The sequence below is a fragment of the Sturnus vulgaris genome, chromosome 5, assembly GCF_052056855.1.
Source record: "Sturnus vulgaris isolate bStuVul1 chromosome 5, bStuVul1.hap1, whole genome shotgun sequence".
Lineage (NCBI taxonomy): Eukaryota > Metazoa > Chordata > Aves > Passeriformes > Sturnidae > Sturnus > Sturnus vulgaris.
Window position 1 is genome coordinate 42,244,322 of NC_142247.1, and position 25,205 is coordinate 42,269,526.

The window sequence follows — 25,205 nt, forward strand, 5'->3', positions numbered from 1 at the left end:
CCTTGATACTTTCACATGTATCTTCATATACTCAAAGATTGTTTTTCAGATGTTAGAACATGGCAGCAGAGTGCATGATTCAAGCCTGTGTGGGTGCCAGAAGTTTCATGAAGAGCTCACATGTCCACCTCCACAACCACAACACTTGGCCATCATGCAGCTAAGAAAATTGTATCTCATCTGTTGAGCTCCCCTAAATAAATAATCCAAGCATTTTGCTGTGGCTTTGTCGGCAAGGTTATATATAATGTCTCCAGGTATCAGGGACCTGTCTATATAGAACGACCAAAATATTTTCAGAAAAGAGAGAAAACCCAACAAACAATAAATGCTCAATTTAAAAAAATTAACTGAAACTGAATTGAAAACCTGTTAAGCCAAATAATCTAAGCACAGGGTTAAGCATGTTGTCTTATGAACTGCTGCTCTCACTGACAACATTCAAAAGGGGTATTTCTTCTTAAAATCATCAGACAGTAATACTTTTTACTAGTTGTAGGGACACATATTGAGAAAGCAAGAAAATTACAGCCTGAGAAATATTCCAGCCTGGAGCTTTTCAGCTCTGTTCCCAGCCAATAAGCTGGTCCAGCTCAAGGCTAGGGAGAATTTCTCCCAGGGTGATAATTTGGTCAAAATAAAAAGGAATTAATAACAAAGATAGAACACCTGTTGTGGTGTGTGACCAGGCCCTGGGAATGGGGTGTCTTCTCTCTAAACCAATCACTTTTTCTCTACTCTTGGAATTGCGAGTCATGCTATAAAACCAAGTGTGTTTCTAAATAAACTTGTCTCTTTCCTCGCTATTATGAAAGACGACCATGTAGCTGTGCATCTTATTTCCACCGCACTTAAAGGGTTAAAACCCCTTTCCACAGCTACAACTAGTGTTCTCTAAAACATGAGGATTCTTTCATATTTGGGCAGCTCCTGAAGGAGCAAGAACTAAGGTATGCACTGAAGCCCTAATTTGGAGCGCTATCACTTGTTTTTCTTGTTTTTCTTTTCTTTTTTCTTTTCTTCTCAAGCATGCCAAAAACACACAGGCACTTCATCCACACCAGTACCACTGGCTTCATGTCTACTTATCATGACAGAATCCCGTGGGTTTAGCAGTAGTATAAGTTTGCCAGTGCACACTGTTTTTTCTTCTCCCAATGCTGCCACAAATGCCTCTTTTTCCATCTCTCTTGCCAGCCCACTCCTCTTCCACTGCCCACTGAGGAGGCATCCTGACAAACAGCAAAGGGCAGATTTGCATCAGGCTACCTCGAGGCTTCTAAAAACGTTAAGATTGTTGGGTTAGGTGAGTATTAACCTATAAAAATATCTAGAAAGACAAATCTACTGTTTTCTGCACCCCTTTCATCCTAAGACATTGGCATCCACATCTCAGGCAGTGTGGAACAGAATGCTCCTCCTGCCTCCTGACAGCAACTGTCACAGCCAATAAACATCCCATGATCCTGGTGATTCCTGTCTTTATTGTCCTTTAGAAATAAAGATGTTTCAGCAACATGAACACCTGGACTAGTACTGTGTAATTGGAAAAGTCCAGTGAAGATTTAATTTCTGCTTGGCTAGATGCTTCCCAGGATACTTTGATCAGTTTGTGATTGGTCTGTCTCTGGGGAAGCATATCATCCTTCATCTTCCTAAGCCCCTTCATTCAATAGACTGAGTCACAGTCAAGACATTACCTGATGATTAGCTGTCCCAGATCTTGATAGTTATTGCCTATGTAGGATTTCATCTACAGCTGAATTACACCAACCATTTCCTCTTGCCAACAAATTTCCACATTCCCCCAGTACCTAAAATAATATATATTGTTCAAAGCACAGTTTTCTAAGAAAACGAAACAAGAAGCCTACAAAATCTGCTTAGAAGTTCAACTACTCTTGTCTATTTGTATCTATCTTGATCTATTTTGCAGATCAAATATTACATTGGTAAGCATTTGTATACAGGATCTAGAAAGTTACCGGCAAGGCCTGCTTGTATTTACACAGCTGTATTAACAATACAACTATCCTTTAGTATTACTTAACACATTGTGACGACATGGAATCTTCTCCATGCTCTTCAAGCAAAAAGAATCTTTCAGGAGCCCACTTGCTGTTGCGCTTGTTCAACGAATTATCAACATTTTGTTAAACCATCCCTTCTCTTCTACAATCTGTTCTTACCCCACTAGCCTCCAAATGACACGCATTTTATATATTTTAGATGTCCATGCAAAATCCATGACCCAGCAAATTCCTGCTTTCCAGTCACTGAGTTCTTGGGATGTCAAGTAAGTACATTTCCTCATTTCTGCATTTATCACCTTCATGGTCTATATTGTGCATGCCTTCCCCTGAGAAATGCATGTACACTTCCCTGTGGTATCTCAGCTAGTTCAGATTCAGACTTATCACCAAGGGAAAGCAGAAAGTTTAGCATATTGGACAGCTCCTCAAACCACTTTAATTTCTTGTATTCAAAACTGCCCAATGAGTGGTAGACAGGACTTGCAGTTTTGTGAAATTTGTCAGTAATTATGAATGGACAACCTAAAAACTGGTAATTAAGTTCATGTTCCTTCATTCTTTGTTCACTTATGTTGGTTGGTTGGCAGGGAGGAAACTCACCCAAAATTGTCTCAATACAGAAAAAACCCCAAACCTGTCTCATTCACTTAGTTTTCCACCTCCTCCTTGCAATCTCTGATTACATTTTCTACTATTCAGAGATGAAGGCCTAGGCATTGTGTAAGTCCCATTAATCCTACTTTGCAAGCTTACATAGCGCAAAACCACAGTGCAGCTTTATCAGAAGTACACACAGATAATCGTCACCTTCCCTGAATTTTTTTCTCTTGACAGCCACATCATTATTAGGCATTGCTCTCATCCCTTTCTCTTTTATCTTTGCAGGGATTTGGGCATTATTTCCTCTTTGCTCATTTTCTGGAAAGCACAAACTCCTCTGTTACTAGAGTCAGTGAGGCTGCAGACTTACTTAATTTCATCTCCCACAAAACCTCAAAATTATTCCAAAATTCAAGCTGAAAAATATATTGCAACTTTTTTCAGTCAATCACTGCTGAAAAGCCGCATATACCTGCTTCTGCTTCCTCAGCTGAAAAAAGAAAAATGTATTTGAAATTTTATCATGACAAGGAACCAATTACTATTTGTGTCTTACTTTTTATTAGCTGGAAAAGCTAAATGTTTCTATTACATTTAAAACACAACGTCATTGTTCTACACTAGTCTTGGAATCACTTAACAGAATCTATAGTGTGAGACAGCTCCAACAACACTACAGGCTGTTTAGTCACGCTGGCAAGGAGTCAATCTGAAATCCTAAATTCCTTCCCCAAACTCTCATGTTTCCTACATTTCTATCAACTTCTATCAGGAAATGGCATAATTCATCTATCCTATGTGGTGTTGTTGAGAAGTCTTCTATAGATTTCATCTGAATCCTGGAATATGGACTCTTTGCATCATCTTTAAAGACCAAACAGGTAATCTGAGCACTGAAAAAGCAGTGGAAACATGACTAAAAACTCTATTGACAGCAGTTCAGCTGAGGCAAATAGACCTAACAGATAAGTAAAACTTCTAAAGTAGGCTGGCAGACACAGGAGTCTTGGAAAGAGGCTGCAGTCAATCAAAGCCAATGGACACTAATTGCACAAATGGAGGTATATCTTGGTAAGCCAAGATCCAATCTGGACAACGTGTTTGATGTCAGCTTCCCTTAAAAAGGGTGTTACTGCTATTCACATTGCAACTTAAGCTTGGTTAAACAGAGCAACCAAAACAGTTCTACTGATTGACATGCAAAACTTTGGCTTTAGTGCAATGGACCATATTCTGCTCGTTAAAGAGGACTGGAGTATTTTGGACTACAAACATAGTATTTAAAGAACTTGGGCATGTGAACAAAATGCCCACCCATTTTATGACAAATTCACTATGTTGACAATCCAATACTCAAGTTTCACAGCAAAACGTCAAACTATAAAATCAAACACCTTAGACAAAAGCCTTAGAGGGTGTCAAGAGAAGAAATGCAATTAAGGCTAATTAAATGACAACTGTACTACAATTATATTAAAGGTTTATAAATAGCACAACAGTCTGACAGACCAAGAGAACTCCAATGTAAATACTACAGGCCTGCTTAATCCTCATAACGATGGGATTAGACATTATCTGATAGATTCCTTATGTCAGCTATCTGTAACACCAGTGACATAGCTACAGTTAGTGATATTTTATCAAATGATGACTTTTGTATTTAGTTCCACTTTCCCTCAGCTGGACTGCTGGGCTAGTTGTAAAGATACTTTTCTGAAAACATTGTTAAGAGAAATATAGCAAAGTTTAGAAAACTAGACACCTCCCTAGAGCACCTTATACTTCAAGCCATGCTTAAATTCACCCATTCACCCATCAGAATGCCTTGAATACAGGCATTCATACGCAAGATGAAATTAAATGAACTGATTCAGATTGAGTATTGAGAATTTATGAAATTAATGAAAAACTGCTAAAGACTTGCACACATTTCAGTCAGTATTTTGAAATCTATGAGAGCTAAACAGGTATCACCAATCAGCATTAATTTACTATATAAAAAGAGGTTTGTGTTCTCTGTTGCCATAAGAAAGAATCATCCATGGACATGACATGGATGGGAAGATACACACCTACTCCTGCAGCTGTGCTTACAGGGTGCTACTGTTACTCTGCTCCCCAGAGACTTCAAACAGGTGGTAGAGGGGAAATAAAATAATGCATTTTATTCATTAGGATATTTTGCCCAGATTTGCCATGAAGGAAAAGAGAGCGCACCAATTGTGCATAATTTTAAAAGACACATTTTTGCACGTGACTACTGAGATGGTACCTTTCTGCAGCTTTGTGGATACAAATCATATGAACCTGCTCAGTAAAAGGCAAGTGCCTCTGAGCAGCAGCATTTTCCCAGATTTTGAGAGTTTCATTTGACAGCATTAAAAAAGATCCTATGCAGACTACAATACTACAAGCTCCACCACCATATAGTAAAGCTGGAATTTATTAGGGTGAAAAAAAACTTGGAAGTGATATTTCCACACCCCCAAGTCAAAGGTTCCACAGACCTTGTTCCAAAAATTTACAGCTACCTCCAACAGTCATGGAGGTTCCTGACCAACAGGGTACCATATTATTTAAGTACTCATGGACTACACTCTTATTTAAGCAATTATCAGGGACCCTACAGATGCTTCCATTCTCAATCAGAATCTCCTTGGTCCAGAACAGTTTCCACAGGTATTTTAACTAGAAAGTCTGCACTGTGACTTTGCTGCACACACTGGTGAAGACACAGCATCCTGTGACCTGGCATCCATCTCAGCATATTTATTTTCCTCTCAGACCCAAGTGCTTTCACTTCTCCTACGAACGCAGCCCCTGGTTTCGTTGGCTGTTACAGCAATACTAACGTTGTCTTCTTGGCACAGGCCAGTCTAATGTGCTCAGACATTCCCAGGAGTGGAGCACCACATCCCTTGCTGTTGTTAGATCTCACTTCTTTCAAAGGACTTTGTTGGAGGTTGAATTGTTGCCTTTTCTTTCAGTGGAATTTTCTCCCATTGTTATGCTAAGTAATTGTGGCTACACCTTAAAACGACAGATAATGTTCTCTCGTAGGGGGGTGGCTGGAGGGGGAGGGGGGGGAACCGGAAAAGGAAAGGTGGGATGGGGGGGTCTGGAGCGGGGACTCTCTCTCTCGCTTGGCTCCTGGAGTGGGAAGACAGCCTGGGCTCCGCTCTGGCATCTCCCCCTGCCATCCCAGCACTGAGATCCACGCTCCCTGCCTTTAGACATTGCTCTGCTGTTCTCCCACCTCACCCTACTATCTCCGGACACTCTGCTGAGCACCACGACCGACACCGTGAGGGGGAGTCACTTTCCCCATCCCCTCTCACCCCTGGGCCGCGGCCGCCATCACCCAGCCCTCTTCAACTGCGCGGGACCTGCCCTGCCCCCACAGCACCGGTAACAGCACAGGGAGACGGCCTGCGGCCAGAAGGGACTGGAGCGGAGCTAGACTGTTCTGTTGCCAATTTTTATACCTGTTGTTGTTTTTGTTCTCTGCCTTGTTGGATATCAGTAAAGAACTGTTACCCTTATCCCCAAAACTCCTGCCTGAAGGCTTCTGATTTGGACCTAAAATAATTAACAGGGAGGGGGTTGCATTCCGCATCTCAGGAAAGGGGCTCTTGCCTTTCCTTAGCAGATACCTGTCTTTCAAACCAAGACAGACTTGCATCTAGCTCTGTACAGCAACTGACAGGGTTTCACGCTCCCAACTCTTCTTCCATCCACTTCTGTTCCCACATAAGGAATCTGCCAATCCTTCTATCCCTCCCTTCAGCCAGAATGACAGGATTAGTTGGCATAATCACAAACACTCCAGATAACTGCATTTAACATTCTTAAGCCAAGTCCTTAGCATTACTTCAGTAAAAGGTTTTTAACAGCAGTGTAAACACATTTTTGGAAGTTTTGATTAAAATTGGTTACACAAACTGGCTTTCTAATTTTTTTATATACTCACTCCCAATATTCATTATCTAATACTATTTAACCAAAAACTAACATTAAAAAATAAATCAGATATTACCAGGAGTTTTTGAAATTTTCAAAAGACAACTTTTAAAAGAAACCTATGTACATCTAACACGCTGTTTCTCAAGGCTCCTAGAAGTTACTACTATACATTTTGCATTCCCAAACAATACAATACTTCATGTCTAAAGTCAGCTCAGGATTTGAAATAATTAAAAATTTAAAAGCAGCTGGAGCAGATGTTCACAGATGCTGCTATGTCACAGCTAATTCCTCCCAAATGTATCTGTTGATACTCTGATTCATCATGGAAAACAGTAAGCTGGAGTTCATAGCAACTGTTAATGTAACTTCTTTTTTACTTTGGGAACTACATTACATAGTAATTACATACTATATTACTACATAGTGAAAGAAAGCTTTACAGTCATTGATAATTTTAAAAAAGTCATAGCTGTTAATACTCCTATTGTCCTTATGAGGACCTTTCTAGACATTAGACAGACTTCACACACTGCAATTAAGTCTGTTTATAAATATGGAGCTGTATTCAACTCCAACTGAGCTTCAGCTGCAGCAATTTTCTCCCTACAGTGGCAAGCAGCATCTCTGTATTCCTCCCATGTCACCTGACCTTGCTTCCACTGGGCATATATCTTCCTTTTTTGCCCTAGCTCCATCCAAAAGAAGATCCCCTTTCAGTCAAGCTGACCTGCCTCATCTGCTTGACTTCCAACATTCTGGAATTGCTGGCTCCTGTGCTCTTAAAAGAGAGTGTTTAAAAAGTGACTAGCACTGATAGAACCAGTGAGTCCCCAAGGATGCAATTCCTTCATTACTTTTTATGTCTATTTTAACTTTCTACTCCTAAAATGTATTCACTTATTCCCATGTTTCCTCACAGCAACTCACCAACAGAATACTGCAAAATTAGTAAAATTAAAAATGTGTGGATACAGGCTTACACTACACTACCAACTCTACTCATAAAGCGTCACAGAAGACAATGGACAACGTTTAAGCATCCTGAAGTCATACACTACTACTATTAAGAAGCCTGTCTGAGAAATTCACAACAATATGCAAGATTGTTATCTCTTCTATGCTATGCTCAGATTTGATTCCTCTTTTAGATGCCTTAAGGATCTACGAGGTTTCCATGATGAAAACATCTACAAAACAAACTCCCCCCTTTACAAGCCTGTAAAATTTGCCCAGGGAGAAATACTGCACTTTAGTGAATATGAATAAAACCTAAAGAGACATCTTAAGGAAATAATACCTGAATTCACATGTCTTTGTCAAAGTAATAATAATGTAAAAATAAGCATGCCTGTTCATCTTCCCTACCTTCAAAGTATTTGAAGTGTTCAGTTACTAGAAAAAACAGGTTATGTGCCTACATTCCAGATGAGTCAAGCATATTTACTTGCTTTGATTTCAGGATGGGGGCAGGGAGGAATCTTACAACTGAAACCAAGTGTTTTCTGAACCAATTTATCACATCAAACAATAATGTCACTCTAATTCTGTATACACTGGACATCAGAAAAAAAGCAAACCTAATGATATCTTCAAATGTTTTCATCTGTTAGGAAAAAAAATTCTAGATGCAAAATAATGTTAAGGGATTTTAACCAAATGTCACAAACTAAAACGAAATTGGGAAACCAGTCAAAATCACATTTGAAAATAATTTAAAGAAAGTAGGGGAAGACCAGAATTTTCATTTACAATCAGAAACTTACACAAATAATTTCAAAAAGTAGGAGGTGAAAATCAACTAGTCAGCTACCCTACAGAGAAAGGCTTAGGACAGTCAACCACCCTCCCAAACAAATGAACAGGGCTTTCTTCTTAGTGGAAACTGGTAACAAATAAAAAAAACCCAAAAGGCAAAAATTAGTAAAAATTCTCTGTATTGACAGGGAGGCAGAACAGAGTTACGGAAACACCACAGACACAATCCAGTGACTGGTACAAGGACAAAAGCAAATTGCAAAAACTTTTGAAATAAAGAGGATTGCAACGTTTTTGAAGGCAACAGATAAGGAAAGCAGGATAAAGGTCTATTACATCATATCAGCCAAGATTTTCATTTCAAAGTTGGGCCTCACATGGGACTAAAGTGACCATTATTTGAAGCCAAATATACTTCATGAGCTGACAGATGTAGAAACAGTGATCAATAACAGCCTGGAGGTCTATACATCCCACTTCAGATATCTGCAAGCAGTAGTTAAGAGAAGTAAACTAAGCAGTAGATGGCTTAATTCACTACATGTTTCCACTGAAAAATTGTCAAACTTCTGCAGTCCAAAAGACTGAAAGCCATGGGTTTAAACCATTATGTTCACAAAAAGACAAATAAGGGATAACAGTGTACATCATTTTATATTAATCTCACTGAATCAACTTCATTCATATTTTACCATCCCTTCCAGGGGAAGTAAGATCACATTATTGACAGTTTTGTGGTGGGTTTTCTCCAATAATTTATTTTTTGAGTTTCAGCCTCCACAACTTTCCAATTTTTTCATTTCACAGACATAGGCACTGTCAAAAAACTATATGTATGCTTGTACACTCCTGTATCTCCTACCAGTTGTCTCCCCTAGGCCAGCTTTCCATCCAAATAATCCCTGTCAGTGTAACAATCCTGCTCTGAACAAGAGTATGTCAAGTGCAAACTGGTCTTTGCAAAACTGTACAAGCCAAGGATCTCATTTGGTTGGCTGGCTGGGTTTCACAGAGCCTTTACTCCATCAGTACTCTCTGCCTCCAACTTGTTACCTTTCCATGATTTTGTCCAAAACCTGTAGTTCTGCAGTTTTCAGCTAAGGCAAACTTCTCTTTTTTTCACAGCACATGCCCATTGAAGATGTTTGCTACTGATACTATAGGTATTTCCAAGATCTACAGAATAAAAGGTCCAGGCAAAAACTAGAATATCAGCTATAAGCTGCTGATTTGGCAATGTGCTTCTGGTTATGGGACAAAAAAACCCCAAAAAACAACAACTCCCCCTATAAAAACCTTAAAACAAACAAACAAAAAAAACCACACCAAAAAACAAATCAAACAAAAAAGAACCTCACAGATCAATCACACACACACACATATAGAGTGACATAAGCACATCACTGCTGAGAACAAACATATTGAAGTAAACACACAGGCATGTGAATGCTTACATATCCTAGACTTTTTTTTTAAATTATAAATAGAATTGTCAGATTTTTAAAAATTATTATTTCATAGCTACCCAAGCAAATTCTGGTGAAATCAGCATTACTAAAGTTAGGGTACCAACTTACTAGAAGCTGGAACACTGCCAATCTGTCCACTCCCAGCTGTCTGAAAGCAAATATATCTAGCATATGTTAATGTTTTATTTGTACTGGAAAGAAACTAAAATAATAATATACTGCAGGTATTTTATATTTTATGAACTCCCTGGTAAGAACATAATGAAAAAGTAATGGAAAATATTAGCTCTTTTCTCACACAACCTCAATGAAATAGGTTGTAAGGAGAGCAGAGCATGGCCTACAGCAAAATTCTCCATGTAAAAAAATATTTTTAATTCTCTACCAATAAAATTACCAATATTATGTTTCCAATTTCTTCTTTAGTGCAGATTGCTACATATCCAGTGTAATGTATTTTAATAAATAAGGATTTTCTTAAGCATTCCTTATTTTAGTATTCACTCCTCAGGCACACAGTAAGACCAAAACTAGATGACTTTACCATTAACTGGAGTTCTCCTCGTATACTGATACATTGCCTCCAGATTTAGAGTCTTCTAGTGGAGCTCCATAATGCATGTGGTCCAGAATAGCTAATAGGCCACTCACCTAGGAGGAAGCCACACTTCGAGGCATGAAAAGTCTAAGACAGGCACAGGCACTGACTCCCCAGTCCTCCTTTGCTAAGAAGGAACAATGAAATTCAAAGGACATGGAGAAGTAGGAAAGGAAACAAAATAGAAGCAAAATATTTTGAGAAGTCCAAGTACTGCAAGCTTTTCAATTTCAATTTACTGTAAGTTATATCTTAATTTATAGAGAACAAAAGACATACAAGGAATGGGTTTCCTGCTCAGAGGGGAATTACAAGTCAAAAGACTCCCTATTTTCCTTCTGATGAGGAATACTGCCCAGCTTACAAAGAACAAAGGTCACCTGAGACTACCTGCACAGCAGCAAAAATCCCCTAACAATTCTGTCATTGGCTATTTAACAGAGATAAACCAAATATTGCTGTGGTGTAAGAGTAGTTTGAAAACTTCTATAGCTTTACAACAGAAAATATAGCAGAGACTGAGCACCTTGGGTCAAGGGTGCGACTGGCCATGCCTACCAAAACCAAGGGGATTCCTCCCACTGTCTTCAGCTGGCTTGGAGTTCAGCATAGGAAAGGCCCCAAGACATTCTTTGAGCGCCTCAGCTTAATTCAAAAGCCTGAAACATAAGGTTGATGTGAGTCATTTCAGCACAGAAAATCCAGAAAGCAGAAGCTGAATGGACACTATTCTGCTAAATAACATTCAGAAGCTCTGCATGTTTATAGTTAGGTTATAGTAAAGAACACAACTTTACAAAAGAATCCAGTGCTGGCTATATTCAAGATATCTTTAATACTATTCTGAAGTAGGCTAATTTATCTGAATTTTCATATTAAAAAAAAAACTCAGAGTAAGGGAATGTATGCTTTATTTGCACTTACGCTCTTTTAAAAGCCATACGTTAAGTATTTAAAATCAAAAAGCAACTATTTTTTTGTATTAACCAGAATGTCGCTTCTCCTTTATATTCTAAGGTGTTCCATTCTGTTTTTAGTATAGATTATATAATAAAATATATACTTTAAAATATTAGTATATTTTAAGTATTTTATTCAAATTTTTAAAGAATTATGATAAATGAGAAATCATTGTTTTACTGCTAAAAACTGCCTGTTCTTCCTCCAGTACTGATACCTGCTCTGACACCCTGAGCCTGCTGGCTGCCCTCAGACTCATGCTGTGTTCCAGCCAGCCTGCTGGAGATGCTCTTCCATTTCTCTTCTTCTGACTTACTGCAAGGATAAGATGACCTGTTCAGCCAGTGACTAATCACTTCACCAAGCTGCAGCCTCTCCTCTGTGCCACACTGAATGCAGAAACTTCTCCAGCACTTGGCTGAACAAGGCAAGGGCTGGCACCCCACTCTGCTACTGATGGAAGTCACCTAAGGCTAGAGGATGAAAGACCAGTGGGAAAAGCGGCAATTGTGTAAAAATACGGAATTTGGTAAACAGCACAGGCTTAAGTCCACAGTGCTTCCAACTACCCGGATTCATTATGAATTTCAGAGGAAGTTTAACCAATATTCCTTAATTCCTTAAATTTTGCACTCTTGCTGATGGTCAATTGCTGCTGCAAAGGAGATGGGCTTTCATAGCTCCTTCTCTCTGTGTCAGTAGGCTACAAGGGCAGGAGTTTGCAGAAGAGCGTCTAGCTTTAGGAGGGAAAAATGGGTGTATTATGAAAAGCAAGAGGGGAAATTCCTTTCATTTTAATCATAAGATTAAAAGTTTCTGCAAGATAGCAAGACAGATCACTGCATCCAAAAAACATGCATGTTATTAAGAGCTATAATGTCCATATTTGTGTTTCAATTGTTTTGTTAAAAAATTCTTTCCAAGTTATAGAACCGCTTTACATGGTCTCTCTCCACACCTGCTAGCACCAGAATTGGGAGCTGATGCAGTACAATCCTATGCTTTTCACAGTTGTTTAAAATACTTGTGTTAGACTGCAGATTTGACTACAATGCACCAGAAACCCATCAAATATTTTTGTCTCAGAAAAAAAAAAAAAGGCAAACAGGTATATGGAAAAAATCACAGCCTGCAGATTTGAGCATAATGGCTCAGATTTTAACCTTTACTGAAATCTGTTAGGATGGATTTAAATAGTTTGTTATTAGGTGAATAAGTATCTGCAGTGTCACTGTGAGGAAGAGAGTGATGAGAAGAGAGCAATTGCTTCCCGGAAATCAGTCTTTAGTGATGGGAATTATTACTGCACCAGATACTAGCACAAATATCACTTCTGGTCTTATAAAAACAAGAATCAGCTAGTTTGTTTAAAATATACTAGTTCCATTTTAAAAAGAATGCATTTGGCTTTTGGAGGTGATGCCTTGGTGTTAATACACCGACTAATAAAAACATTACCATAATAAGATCTGCTGACCAAGCACCAATTCTCTCAGCTGCTAAGACATTGGCAGTCCTTCCACAATTCACTTAAAATAAATGAACTCGTCCTTGTACTTCTGAAGCCAAACCTGTGGTCTAAAGCAATATTTATAGGGTCAGTAGGGAAGCCTAATCTCTCCTCAGTTCGTATTGGTGCCTATAAACACACAAAGCATTTGTCTCTACAAAGGAGAAAAAAAAATTAATGATCTTTTGCACATACCTTCTCAGAATTCTTTAAATTTGCGTTTGGCATAGAAAAAAGTAGTCTCTCCCTTCCAGCTCCAAACAATTCTCCACAGGAAACTCCCACTGAGCCAGGATGTATGCTATGATAGCTGGACTGAATTTTACATTGTCTACAGCTGAAACATATATCCAACACACTGGCCCATTCATCTGCCCTGGAAGATTACTGCTTCTTTTAGCCCATTACAGCTAATAGAAAACACAGTGATAATTTGCATTCATTGCCATTCCTCATGCTACCAGCATCGACCTTCACACAAGACAAAACAGTACAAGTTGTCTGAATGGCCCAAAACAAAGGCATGGAGTTAGGAGAGAAGGTCAGGGTTTGTTTTTTGTTTGCTTTGTGGCTTTTTTCTTTTGGCTCACAGAAAGAACCAAAGTCAAAGCAATATTGGTTTAAAAAAATATCTAAACTATTCCTTACTAAGTATTCTTCCCTGAATTAAACATTTAAGAAAAAGATTAAGAGTCATTTGTCCTGAAATTTCCAAAGTGTTGAAAATTGAACAAGATGTAACGAAGCTTTATTGTCCAAAATACTGGGCTGAAATTTAATTCCTAGGATTTGGCAGTGTGGGAAAGTCTCTTAGCATAACAGTTTAATGCCAGAATCAGGCTTAAAAATCCAGCACTTCACGTTCCTATCTTACACACCTAATATGCATCGCAGTAACTGATGTAAGATTAGCCTCAACTTCAGCTGTCTAAAAGTTCAGTATCTGATCTAATCACCTGGGCTCTGTATACAAGCCATGGAAGATGTCCACTTCCAGAAGGCAACAAATCCCATCCCTTCCAGCCCCTCTCAGTTTTGAGTGCCTTCTGGAGGTGCCAGTCTTTGCACCTGGTTATCAAGAGAGCCAAACTGGTGATCTCCACAACTAGTAAATGAAACACAACAGGAAAATGAAACAGCAAACGACAACAGGTTTGAAAATGATTGTGTAACTCCCTGCATTCTGAGTGTCAGCACATGTCATGGCACTGCGTGACTGCACCAGCCAAGATGTTCTGAAGCAGTGCCAAGCACAAGGTGGGGGCACAGCCCTGATCAGAGGTCATTCCCAGTCAACCATTTGGATGCAGATAATCTGCTGGGGGTGGGAAAGGGGAAGAGACTTTAGCTATGTGAGCCACAAGTGCTACAGGACTGTGCCTGCCCTATTTTATTTACTAATGTAAATGAAGCCACTTCAGACTGTATTCCCAAATTCTATATGCCTAAAGCCATGCAGAATGACTCCATCCTCAATCACTGAGGGGTAAAAAAAAAAAAAAAAACAACAACAAGAACAACAAAAAAAAATACAACAAAGAAAAAAACAACAAAGAAAAAAACTCAACCAAAAAAAAACATAAAACAAAAATCCCCAAAAGCCTTGCTGGTCACTGAAAGAGCCAGAACTCTTTACTCTGCCAGCTGTCATTAAATCCAATCTCACTCTTTTGATTTTTGGTGGCTTTGTTTTAACACTAGCAGAAGAAAGGAAGAAGTGTGGAGGGAAGCACTCAGCCCTAGGGGAGTGAGACACAGCCACAAGGCTCCAGCAGCTGTCACTGCCTGGGCACTTCTAGTCAAACAACAGTCTGGCAGAAACAACCCATCATCTGGTATGAGATAACATAAATACCAGGAAGGAAACATTAATATCCATACATGCTCTGTCTTGAAACAAATACTAAATCCAGCAAAAGAACAGTCTATCAGGCATCATTTTTTCTCAGCACTTATGATTGCTTGTCCAAAACCAAGGATATGGTTCCTCGAGCAACACCCCTTAATTAGCTGCTTTCCCAATTATAAGTCATTCACTCTATATTATCTAGTAAGAAGCTACATCCCTTGCTGTTGTCCTGAGCACTAAAAACAATTAAATTATTCTCAGAACCTGTCCAAATGGAGCAACTCGGGTTTGAACCCCTCCAGCAAGAGCCAAGTTCAACAAGCACACTGACCTCAATCAGCTCAGACCCTGCCCAAAGACACCAAGACAGAACACAGCTGGCACATGTATATGAACTCAGATACAACTTAGCATTTCCACCAAATTGGCCTGGAGAATAAGTGAGAGTCTTGCAGTCTCCATTGCCTCTAACTTCCACTCTTTCTCCTGTTAATGAGAATCCAATTTACATTCTTTGTCCTTCGGCTCCCGGAATTTAGCCACCTCAAAAATGGTGTGATTTATTTTAAAAGTAATTTTAAATAACCTAGATGAAATTAGGAAAAAAATTCAAAAGCAATTTTTATTTCTATTTTCTGATCTAAGTATTTTTCTGGTAGTTTGTCAAGAAAGAAGTATGTGTGCATGTTGGTTATAAATTGAATTATGTACTGGCATCAAATTAGCAACACTGAAAGCTAAGACACTTTGATAATATTAAGAACATCAAGCAGGAAATATCAGAGTAAACATCAGTGTGCTGTACCAGAACTGCATCTTAATTCAAAGAAGCACCAATGCTCTATGACAAGGTCAGTGTCCATATGTTCATTCACATTTCTTGACTTTTGTCAAGACTCCCAATGAAAACAACTTTGGAAGAAGTCATATGATGTGGTTGCTTCACCATTAATACCTGGACAGAGAATTCCCAACTCAACTTACAGGCAATACATTACAAAAACATACTGCAAAGGATCAGGTTTTCAAATTCTGCCAACATTGTCAGAGATTCAAATAGCCTCAAACAGAGGCTTGAATGCCACACATTTCAAATTCCTGAATTACCAATTACCCTGAGTCGTCTAATATGCATGGAAATTCCGTGTAGCTGGTTAAAAAATGTATTTGACTTCTTATTTCCTCTTAATTAGAATTAATCTACTTGAGTAAGTTAATAAGGTTTCATAAAAAGGGATGGTTCGCATAACTTCTAACACAATTAAATATTAATAAACTCCTGTGGGAGCTAGATCAATGGAGTACAAAACGTCTTCCTGAGTTTTATCTTACAACTTGTCATTTTAACCAGTTATGTATTTCTCTATGCTCTGTAAGAAGTTTTATACGGCAGTAGAACAGTGATGAAACCATACAGAAAAATCTCAACATTTACAGAATAAAGAAGTGTGTGCATCTCATGCTCAATTTCAAGAATAGATTCTACTATAGTCTGAAATAACTAACCATCACATAGGGAATACACAACATAATCAATCTGAAGTATTATATAGAGTCCATCTAGAGAGTGATTAACCTGAAATTCCCCTTCTCTGGCCCTACTTACAACAAAATCAGAATACTATGAGACCTCAAGTTAATAATGTATCCAATCCTAAATGACAATATTAAATGACCTTTTTCCATTTTTCCTTTAAATTTTGTATGACCTTTTGTGAAATAACATTTCTAGGTGTCTGAGTTTTGCTGGTTTTTTCTTTTCTCTTCTCTTAACTAAGGAAGAAGAATCCTATATCTGAACCTCCATTTCTAAGCTCGATAACATAAGGTTGGTAATACACTCTTCAAGTGATAAAGGTGTTGGAGACAGTGGCCAAACACCAGGCACTTGTTCTTGAATTTCTAGCAGTTTGGTCTAAAGCATAGATAATGAAAGTCTGCAGAAAGCTTTATAAGTAACTTTTCTTTCTTTTTAAATTTTGGTAATAAATATCTGTGCTAAATAAAAGTAACATAACTAAAATTAAACAAAATATCCCATATGGTTATCAGTTATCAGATTTATCAGTTTCCTAGAACACTTCAGCAAAGTCCAAGTTCCCCGATTCCTCAACCCAACTATTTAATGACCAGATCTTTCACTGACATCTTTAGAGACAGGTTCATATAATTTAAGATTTCAAAGCACTCATTAGCAAGAGGCACAACAGTAAAACTTACATTGGCATTCCTTGCAGCACTTGCCATCCACATAGGCCAGGGCAGAGTTAAGGGGACAGTCAGCAGGGGGGCAAATCAAAGCCTCGCACTGCACAGTACCGTTCTAGGAGAACAAAAGGTGCTTAACTGGAAGTTATATTTAGCAACAGCAGAGATGTTCTCAAACACAGGAACTTGAAAACCTATTTTTAAATGCAATGAACTTTCTAACAATATCCAAAAAAAGACAGTTTAACTTGGGTCTTTTAATAACTACAAGAACAGAAACCATACCTTCAGAATGTCACACATATAATCTTTTAACATGAATGATGTGCTCTTTGAGATGATAATGATCAAATTTTTTAATAGGCAAATCTATTTGGAGGCAAAACATTCTGCCAATCAGCAAAAAAATGTCATATTACTGTGAAATGACAACTGCACAGAACAATATTCAGCTTTCTGATTTTGTGTTAGAGACAATCTATTTCTAAAAAGGTAGCAATATTATAGCTGTGAGAAAAATACAAGACAAAAATATGTAATGAATTTAACTCTAAATTCTAAGAACTTTAAACATTTATCAGCCAGATTTGATACCATAAAATACTAAAAGCAAAATGAATATCCCTCTAGAAATATAAAGGTCAAAAAAACCCTAAGCTTAAAGAGACCCATTTAGCCAATTATAGATAGCAGCAAATCAATCTAAGGTGCAGTACAGACAACAACAGCCTTTTCACTGGCTTCTAATGGCCTTTAGATTAAGCATTTAATGAGTTCCAATGGAATGAAAGAGTTTTACATGAATGGACAACAATACAGACACCCTAGTTTGGTACCTGAAAGGATTCTTTCAATCAATCTGAAGTTGTGATACATTTGGGAATCTTCCATCCACCAAATCTTTTTCATTTGTAATATAACAAAGCTTGCATATGACCCTGACATTTTACTTTTTATTACTTATTGAGATGTAACCAAAGGCAACCAAAGGAATTTGGGCATAAGGGATCTATTAAATCATTTGCTAAGAAAAAGGCTGTATTTATAGTGACAAAAAGCAACAAATTAGAATTTCAGAGAAACAAAGAAACTCAGTGCAGGGGAATAACATGACAGCTAAGTATAAAACCTAGCACCTACATATGGTGGCATGAGATTCAGGAGCTACACAGGCTAATAATGCTGAAAACATTTATTAATACTATTCCTTAGATTTTGAACGTATTTTAAAGCTCTTTGTTGTTATTACCTAGCACACGTCTGGAAGTTCTCACTGTTTGCCTCAATAAAACTAATCAGAGGAAACTCTGGAGTTCCTGACTCTCCACTCAAACCATAGCCATACCATGCAAGTGCAGTTCTTACAGCCATCCGTCCAGGATTCAAACTCTCTGTAGGTTGTGCCTTTCATTGTGCAGGTTCTTTCACAATAGCACTGATCCAACTTGTTCATCCTCTGCTCAGCTTGAGACAACTGTATTTACAGTTCACAAAAATGCTTTCAATTTTTAAGTGGCTTCCACATCAGTAAAAACACAATTCAAACCATCCCCCTTATCATCAAGTACACAGATGAGAGAATATATTTAGGAAAACAGTCAGATACAATAGAACAATTGTTATACAATACAATAGTTATTGTTAAATACAACATGATTAAACCACCAGTCATTCAGAGACTGAAACTGAGAAGTAAGACACAACACATTTCACCTTTCTTATCATCATGACATCAGGGACATCATGAAACAAAATGATCAGATCAAGATGGGTACAGCTCCTGATTTATCTTTGTATGTGCAAACTGATCAAGAATCTTGCTCCACATAAAGTACTTGCACACTGAGTGGTCAAATGAAAGCAAAGCTCAGAACCAACATTAGCAATTTTTCCTGCACTCCAGCCAAGGTATTTTTAACATTAATGTATCAAAGCAGCTAGGTAACAGCATTCCTGCAGATATCTAAAGAACTGACATTTAAAGTCAGAATAGTCTATTTTCACCAGCAGACATGAATGCTTTTGGTGTACCATACTAAAAAAAAAAAAAGAATAAAGTCCTGGTTTGGATTCTTAGTTCCTGGTCTTCAGTCTATTTTGTCTGAACGTGCTTTTGGCAGCTCAGGTCTTGAAAAGGCTTGGTAAGTCTTGCTGTAATGAGCACTGTAAGAACAGTTACCTATTTCATTCTAGGTTTACTGATTTATTAGCCTTATAGGTAGAGTTTAGATACCTACGAGCCCTTTCCTTGCTCAGGGATTTGGATGCTCTTTACTATTAAAATACATGATTCTATAAGAATATTAAAGCACAAGAAAACTCTCTGAACTAAGAATTTCTACATATAAACATTAAGCACAGGTATATAAAGATGTAAACATACAATACAGGGATGTACTGCACACAGCCATGTGCACAATCCCATACAATCATGAATAATCTAAAAATACAGCAAACAAAAACTGACAGTCCTCATTTCTCCTATTCCTAGAGTCCTAGTAAACATTACCTTAGCTGATGTTTTTGCTAAAATGTCTTGCAGTTCCATAATTTTCTGCACAAGTCCATGGAAGTCATTACAAGTTGGGCATGCTGAAATAATACAGTATGTGTCAATAAATTAATTCACAATAGGTTCAATCATGCCATAGTTGACAAACAATACACTTAAATTCAAGGTTTCAAGAAAGCTTGTAGGACAGAAAGAAGGTAGAAAGCACACCTTTCATTTTATAAGAATTAATAGACTTACTGCGATTAAGATCTGGGCACTGAGAAATAAATCCTTGAGGCATGACAAGCAATTGCACATCTTGCATTATGCCCTATGTGTAAGTGGAGAGAAAACAAAAGGATACATTATTTTCACCTGTCAAAATTATGTTTTTTCATTCACTATGTAAAAAATTAAAGCCCACACAAAAAAACTACCTGATAAAAACAATACTTATGAATAAACAGCTTCTTGTCTGGACCCAATTCAATGGTAGGAGAATAAACAGAAATAAAAATAGATATATGTACAGGCATACTGAATAATTTTTAAAGACGTAAGATTAAATGTCAAGATATAATTATGTGGCAAGAGTTTGGTGGTTTTGAATTAATTGTTATTTTTAGTTAGTCACTGCAGAAAAGCTTGCAAATGACCTTTAAAAAGTAATTTTAAAACAGCTGCAGTGTCAGTTACTTAGAAATACTCTTTTAAATAAAATGCAAATTTTTACAAGCTATAATTCTTAAATAGATTTGAAGATTAAAGAAACTAGAGTCAAGAAAAATACATTAATGCAAACCCTTAATGAGTTTGTGCTGGTTTTGGATGAAGGAGAGTTAATTTTCTTCACAGGAAAGTAGCTGGCATGAGGCTGTGTTTTGGATTTGTGCTGGAAACAGTGCTGATAGCAGGGATGTTACAGAAATTACACAGCAGCAAGGCCTTTTCTGCTCCTCCTACCACCCCACCAGTGAGGGGGCTGGGGTTGCACAAGGAGTTGTGAGAGACATCGCCAGGACAGCTGTCCCAGCTGACCAAAGAAGGGGTCATATCCAAGACCACAGGGCATCATGCACAGCCTTTAAAGCTGGAGCAAGAAGAAGGAAGCAGGGAATATTTGGAGTGGTGGCATTTGTCTTCCCTAGTAACCATTACAGGTGACAGAGCCCTGCTTTCCTGGGGATGGCTGAACACCTGCTTGCCCATGGAAAGTAGTGAATTAATTGCTTGTTTTGCTTTGCTTGTGTGGCTTTGCTTCACCTACTAAACACTATCTCAAACCATGAGTTTTCTAGCTTCTATCCTTCCAATCCTCTCCCCCATCCCACCAGGGAGGGAAGTGAGCTAGGTGGCTAGGTGGTGCCAGCCAGGGTTCAAACCACAAAAAATTCTGTTGGGGATCCTTCCATAAAGCTTGCAAAATCCTGAGAAAATACATGTCTGTAACACAGCTGCAGAGCTGCATGTAAAGAACTTAGGGAGATTTCAGCATGAAATTCAACTATGATGCCTGGAAAGGGCTAGTTTCACCCAGAAGAACAGATCCCATGCTTGCTTGGGATGCTTGCAGGACGATTTTACATGCTTAGTTAAGATATAATTAGTAGCCAGTTTGCTGCTCTCCAATAGCAAAGGCCAAAGAGCAATTTCAAAGCAATCCAAGAGCTGTGTTATGATTACAGAAGCACAAACTGGATGAGGTTGGAAGGCACCTCCTGAGATCATCTACTCCAATTCCCTGCTGAAGCAGGACCAGGCACAGCAGATCGCCGAGGAATTTTTGAGTATCTCTACAGCTTTTGAGTATCTCTATAGCAGTCTTTCTTTGACAAACCTCAAACAGAAGAGCTGTTTTCTCATGTTCAGATGGAATTTCAGGTGTTTCAGGTTTTGCCCCTTGCTTCTTGGCCTGTCAGAGGGTGCTAGTGAGAAAAGTCTGGATCCCTTATCTGCATTCCCCTCACAAATTCAGGTATTTATCCACATTGATGAGATTCTTCCGATACCTCCTGAGCCTTCACTTCTCCAGGCTGAACAATTCTGAATCTCTCAGCCTCTCATAATATAAAAGATAATTAAATCCCTTAAACATTTTATTTAAGTTCACTCTTTATCTTTCAAGGAATACATACCTTAAAATAACCATGTGCAGTATTCCTCTGTCCCAGCCAAAAGGTTGTACCCAAAGGTAAGTCCATGAAAGGCTTCTCCACAATTCTTTCATAAATTCTGAAAAGGACGGGGAAAATAGAATCCCAAGTTTTCATCTAATTTACTCAGAACTCAAATATTCCAAATGTGACAACTTCTTAAAAAACAACACTCTTTACTTACTTATTGCAGTCCACATGTAAAATCAAGTGAGAGGCACTGATTGCTAAGGAAAGTCTGTGCCATTTATCATCTGCCAAAATGTATGGGAACACTTCTGTGTGGGAGCGATGACTGCCTGAACGATAATGCAACCTGATTTCATTTCGATGACCACTGCTTTCCAGCTCCAGGTACCTGTACCACAAATGCATCATCATGTCATGAACCATTCTTATCAGCACAGCACCATTTTACATAAGACATCTTATCATCATCATCATGCAAGAACTATTTAAAAGAGGAAGAAAAACAAGAAGACACAAAGGCAAAAGTAGACCCTTTTCAGATTTCCAATGCATCTCTCTTCTCAGCAACAAATAATAGCAGGTTCAAACTTCCATGTAACTACACAAGATTCCAAGCCAAATATGTTTTCCTCTAACAAAACAATTTTCCATAACATGATCTGAATTACACTATTACAAATAATTGCCTTATACACAATGAAAGCCCAATAGGGATACTCTGAAGGTATGAATGCACAAAAGACAACCCCAGGTTTTGCAATAGGGACATGATTAGTAATTGCCAAGGGAACTAAGGACTGAGACTGAACACTGTTTTGTTTGCTTTTATATGTACTGTTACAGCTTTCATTTTCTGTAATAAAGTTTCTCCAAATATATATAAAATCAAGAAATGCTAACTCTTCAGAACAATTTCAGAACAATGTCTACGTATTTGCTTTGTTAAACTAGTATGTGTATTTGCAGGGTGGATGTACATGCATATATATACACACATCTATATATGTAAGCACATATATATGTAAATATGGATATATATAGAGCAAAAACCCAGCAGTGCAGCTGTGCTGAGATAAGTGAACCTAGCAGATTGCAAACACAAGCTTTGATGGTGAAATTACAGTCATTCAATTTAAAAAGCACTCCATAACCAAACTCAGTTCTTAGAGAGGCTGTCTCTCTCACATTGGACATCATCTGACTAACTGTTTGTCTTTTTAAAGTACTAAGTTTCTCATTTCAAAATTCCCCAAGAAAATTATTTTTACACGGCAAAGAGAAACAGAGATTCTCTAGTAATCATATGCAACCTACATCTATAAGAGCAAGGAAAATAATAGAGGAGGTGAGATACGTAACTGGGAGAATGGACAATTCATTTTTGTGACCACGTCTGCAATCAGACAGGGCAGTGGCTTGTGACCTAAGTGCACATGTGCACCTGGGGGATGTCATTTACTCTAACAGGCTGTCTATACTAAGGAATAGAAAAGACAATGATTGTGGTTTTGAAGAGTAAAAATGAGACCAAATCAAAACTATCTTGTACAGTCATCATCCCTAGGAGAAGGCTGGGCTTACTGCACATCCCTGCTTTCTTCAGGGTGTTCCCCCCTAGTGGAACATACCTAACAACAGCACAAAAGCAACTAGTTTTTCGCAAGACCAGCAAGGGACAATTTCTTCTTCCTTCCCAGTATTAAGAAAGCAGTTAATGAGTCAGATATAAATTTTATAATCAATTTACCTCCTCATGGCCCAAAAATAATTTTTGCATTGGCAAGAAGTGGAAACTAATTGAAGGCCTGGCTGGAAAAATTGCACAATAGCAGCAGTACATCAGTCAATTTAATAATCTCCTTCATAACTCAAGACTCAAGGATAAAAATAAGGTTACTCTCAACCTGAAAAGGGGAACATTAGAGAACCTGACTCCTCCAGCAACTTCTAAGTGTCTCCAACCAGCTGCAGAAAATAAATTTAAAACAAAAGGCATGGATATGTTGAAACATTTCCTCCTGGTAGAACTAAGAGCTCTCCTTCATTCCAAGTCAATAGCAGAATTGATGGCAGCACACAAAGATGCAGGTAGGAAGGGAACAAACTACACTATTACACATACAGTCACTACAGAAGGTATAAATAAACAGTCATGTGGCCCTTATGCATATAAGATAATAAAACCTCTGCAGATGAATCATGGATTTGCCAATAAAAAGAAGACATTTCTGTACAAATTTCATGAATTAAGAGCTGCTGAGAGAGGATGCTGACAATCGATGATGCTGTAATAAGCAAGGAAATTGTCCTACACAAAGATGCACAGAAACTGTGGACACTTGTGGTTTTGTTTTAACAGTGATTAACACACAGTTTTGACATTCACAGACAATATCTTTTGTTCTTCCATTTGGTAAACTAGCAAATATAACTACCTTTGAAATGAGAAAATGTGCATCAAAATGAAAAAGAAAATAACAGCCATTAGGAGAATTATTAGGAGAATCATTTATGGTTTATTAATAATCTGTAGAGGCAGCAGGAAAACACTATTAGAAAAGCAAGTGAAATGACAGCCAAAGTAATATTGCTTTCAGCTTGAATAAATGCCATGATGCTGAAACACAGAAGTGAAAGTGAATCATTTCCACTCTGTTTTTTACAAAATGCTGTGCTTGCTATTCCCCTTTTCTACATTTGTTTAACTGCCTGGACTTACATGGCTCTGTCTCAGCCTCATGCGTTTCAGGAGATAGGACAAGACTCAGCACTGACAAACACATCTGGGAGAAAATGCAAAGTCTGCCCACAGTGAGGCTTCTTGTTCCATCTGTGAGGCTGTAAAACTTAGATGCATGGTTTCCAAAGGTTTGGAAGAGCGTTTCAGAAAATATGCCAAGCATTAACAAATAGACCAGGATTTTAGAAATTCATGTCTGGCGAGAAAAACACTCTATACTTCTCTGTACACTCAGGATTACTAATAATTTGAGAGAAAAAGGAAACAGTCCTTTTAACTCCTGAAGGACTTGTTCCCAAAGGAAAGAGTAACTGCATTGTCTTCTCCTAGCCAAGAATCTCATTACTGAAAAGCTTCAGGGGAACCTCATCAGCTGAGTCACCAGCTCCTTGTCCACATCAGCCTAGCCCAGCCCACTCATTACAGGGAGAGCAGTAGCCAAAGATACCCCATTTTAAACATCACTGATGCTTCTCCCAACAGCTCCAAGGTCTTCTATGCTGCAGAAGGCAGATGGCCATTGGAGTGAAAAATAAACTACAATGAGAAACCCAATAAAACAGCAGAACCTGCACCTCTCTTTCTAACATCCATAATCTCTGTGGCTGTTTAATCAATAGCAGCCTACTTGATTTTAACCCCTCCCAACAAAAATACATCCACCTTGGATTAAACTTGGATTTAACTTTATGAGGAGATGACATGTGCTTAGGTTTTTCTATGTTCGACATGTGGAGAAAAAAACGCCAACCTGGAAAAAACGGTTGCTAAATCTCTGTATATCACTCTGTGCCTGCACACTCACTGCAAAGGCAACAGCCAAGGCCACAGCATCAGATCAGCTGCTCTGCTTGGAAACCAGCCAGACAGCGATCTCTAATGTACTAAGGATGAGCCTGT

General features: G+C 38.2%; 1 protein-coding gene across 2 annotated transcripts in view; it reads right to left on the minus strand.

Annotated features, from left to right (window-relative positions):
* NELL2 (neural EGFL like 2) overlaps positions 1-25,205 on the minus strand; it is a 137,990-nt gene that overhangs the window by 85,765 nt on the left and 27,020 nt on the right. For both annotated transcript variants that reach the window (XM_088165567.1, XM_014871125.2), the window contains exons 4-9: positions 21,780-21,953; positions 21,578-21,674; positions 19,701-19,773; positions 19,458-19,540; positions 18,294-18,422; positions 16,961-17,063 (exon numbers count right to left, since the gene is read on the minus strand). In XM_088165567.1, the coding sequence (XP_088021693.1) occupies positions 16,961-17,063; positions 18,294-18,422; positions 19,458-19,540; positions 19,701-19,773; positions 21,578-21,674; positions 21,780-21,953 (659 nt within the window). The remainder of the gene's footprint in view (positions 1-16,960; positions 17,064-18,293; positions 18,423-19,457; positions 19,541-19,700; positions 19,774-21,577; positions 21,675-21,779; positions 21,954-25,205) is intronic.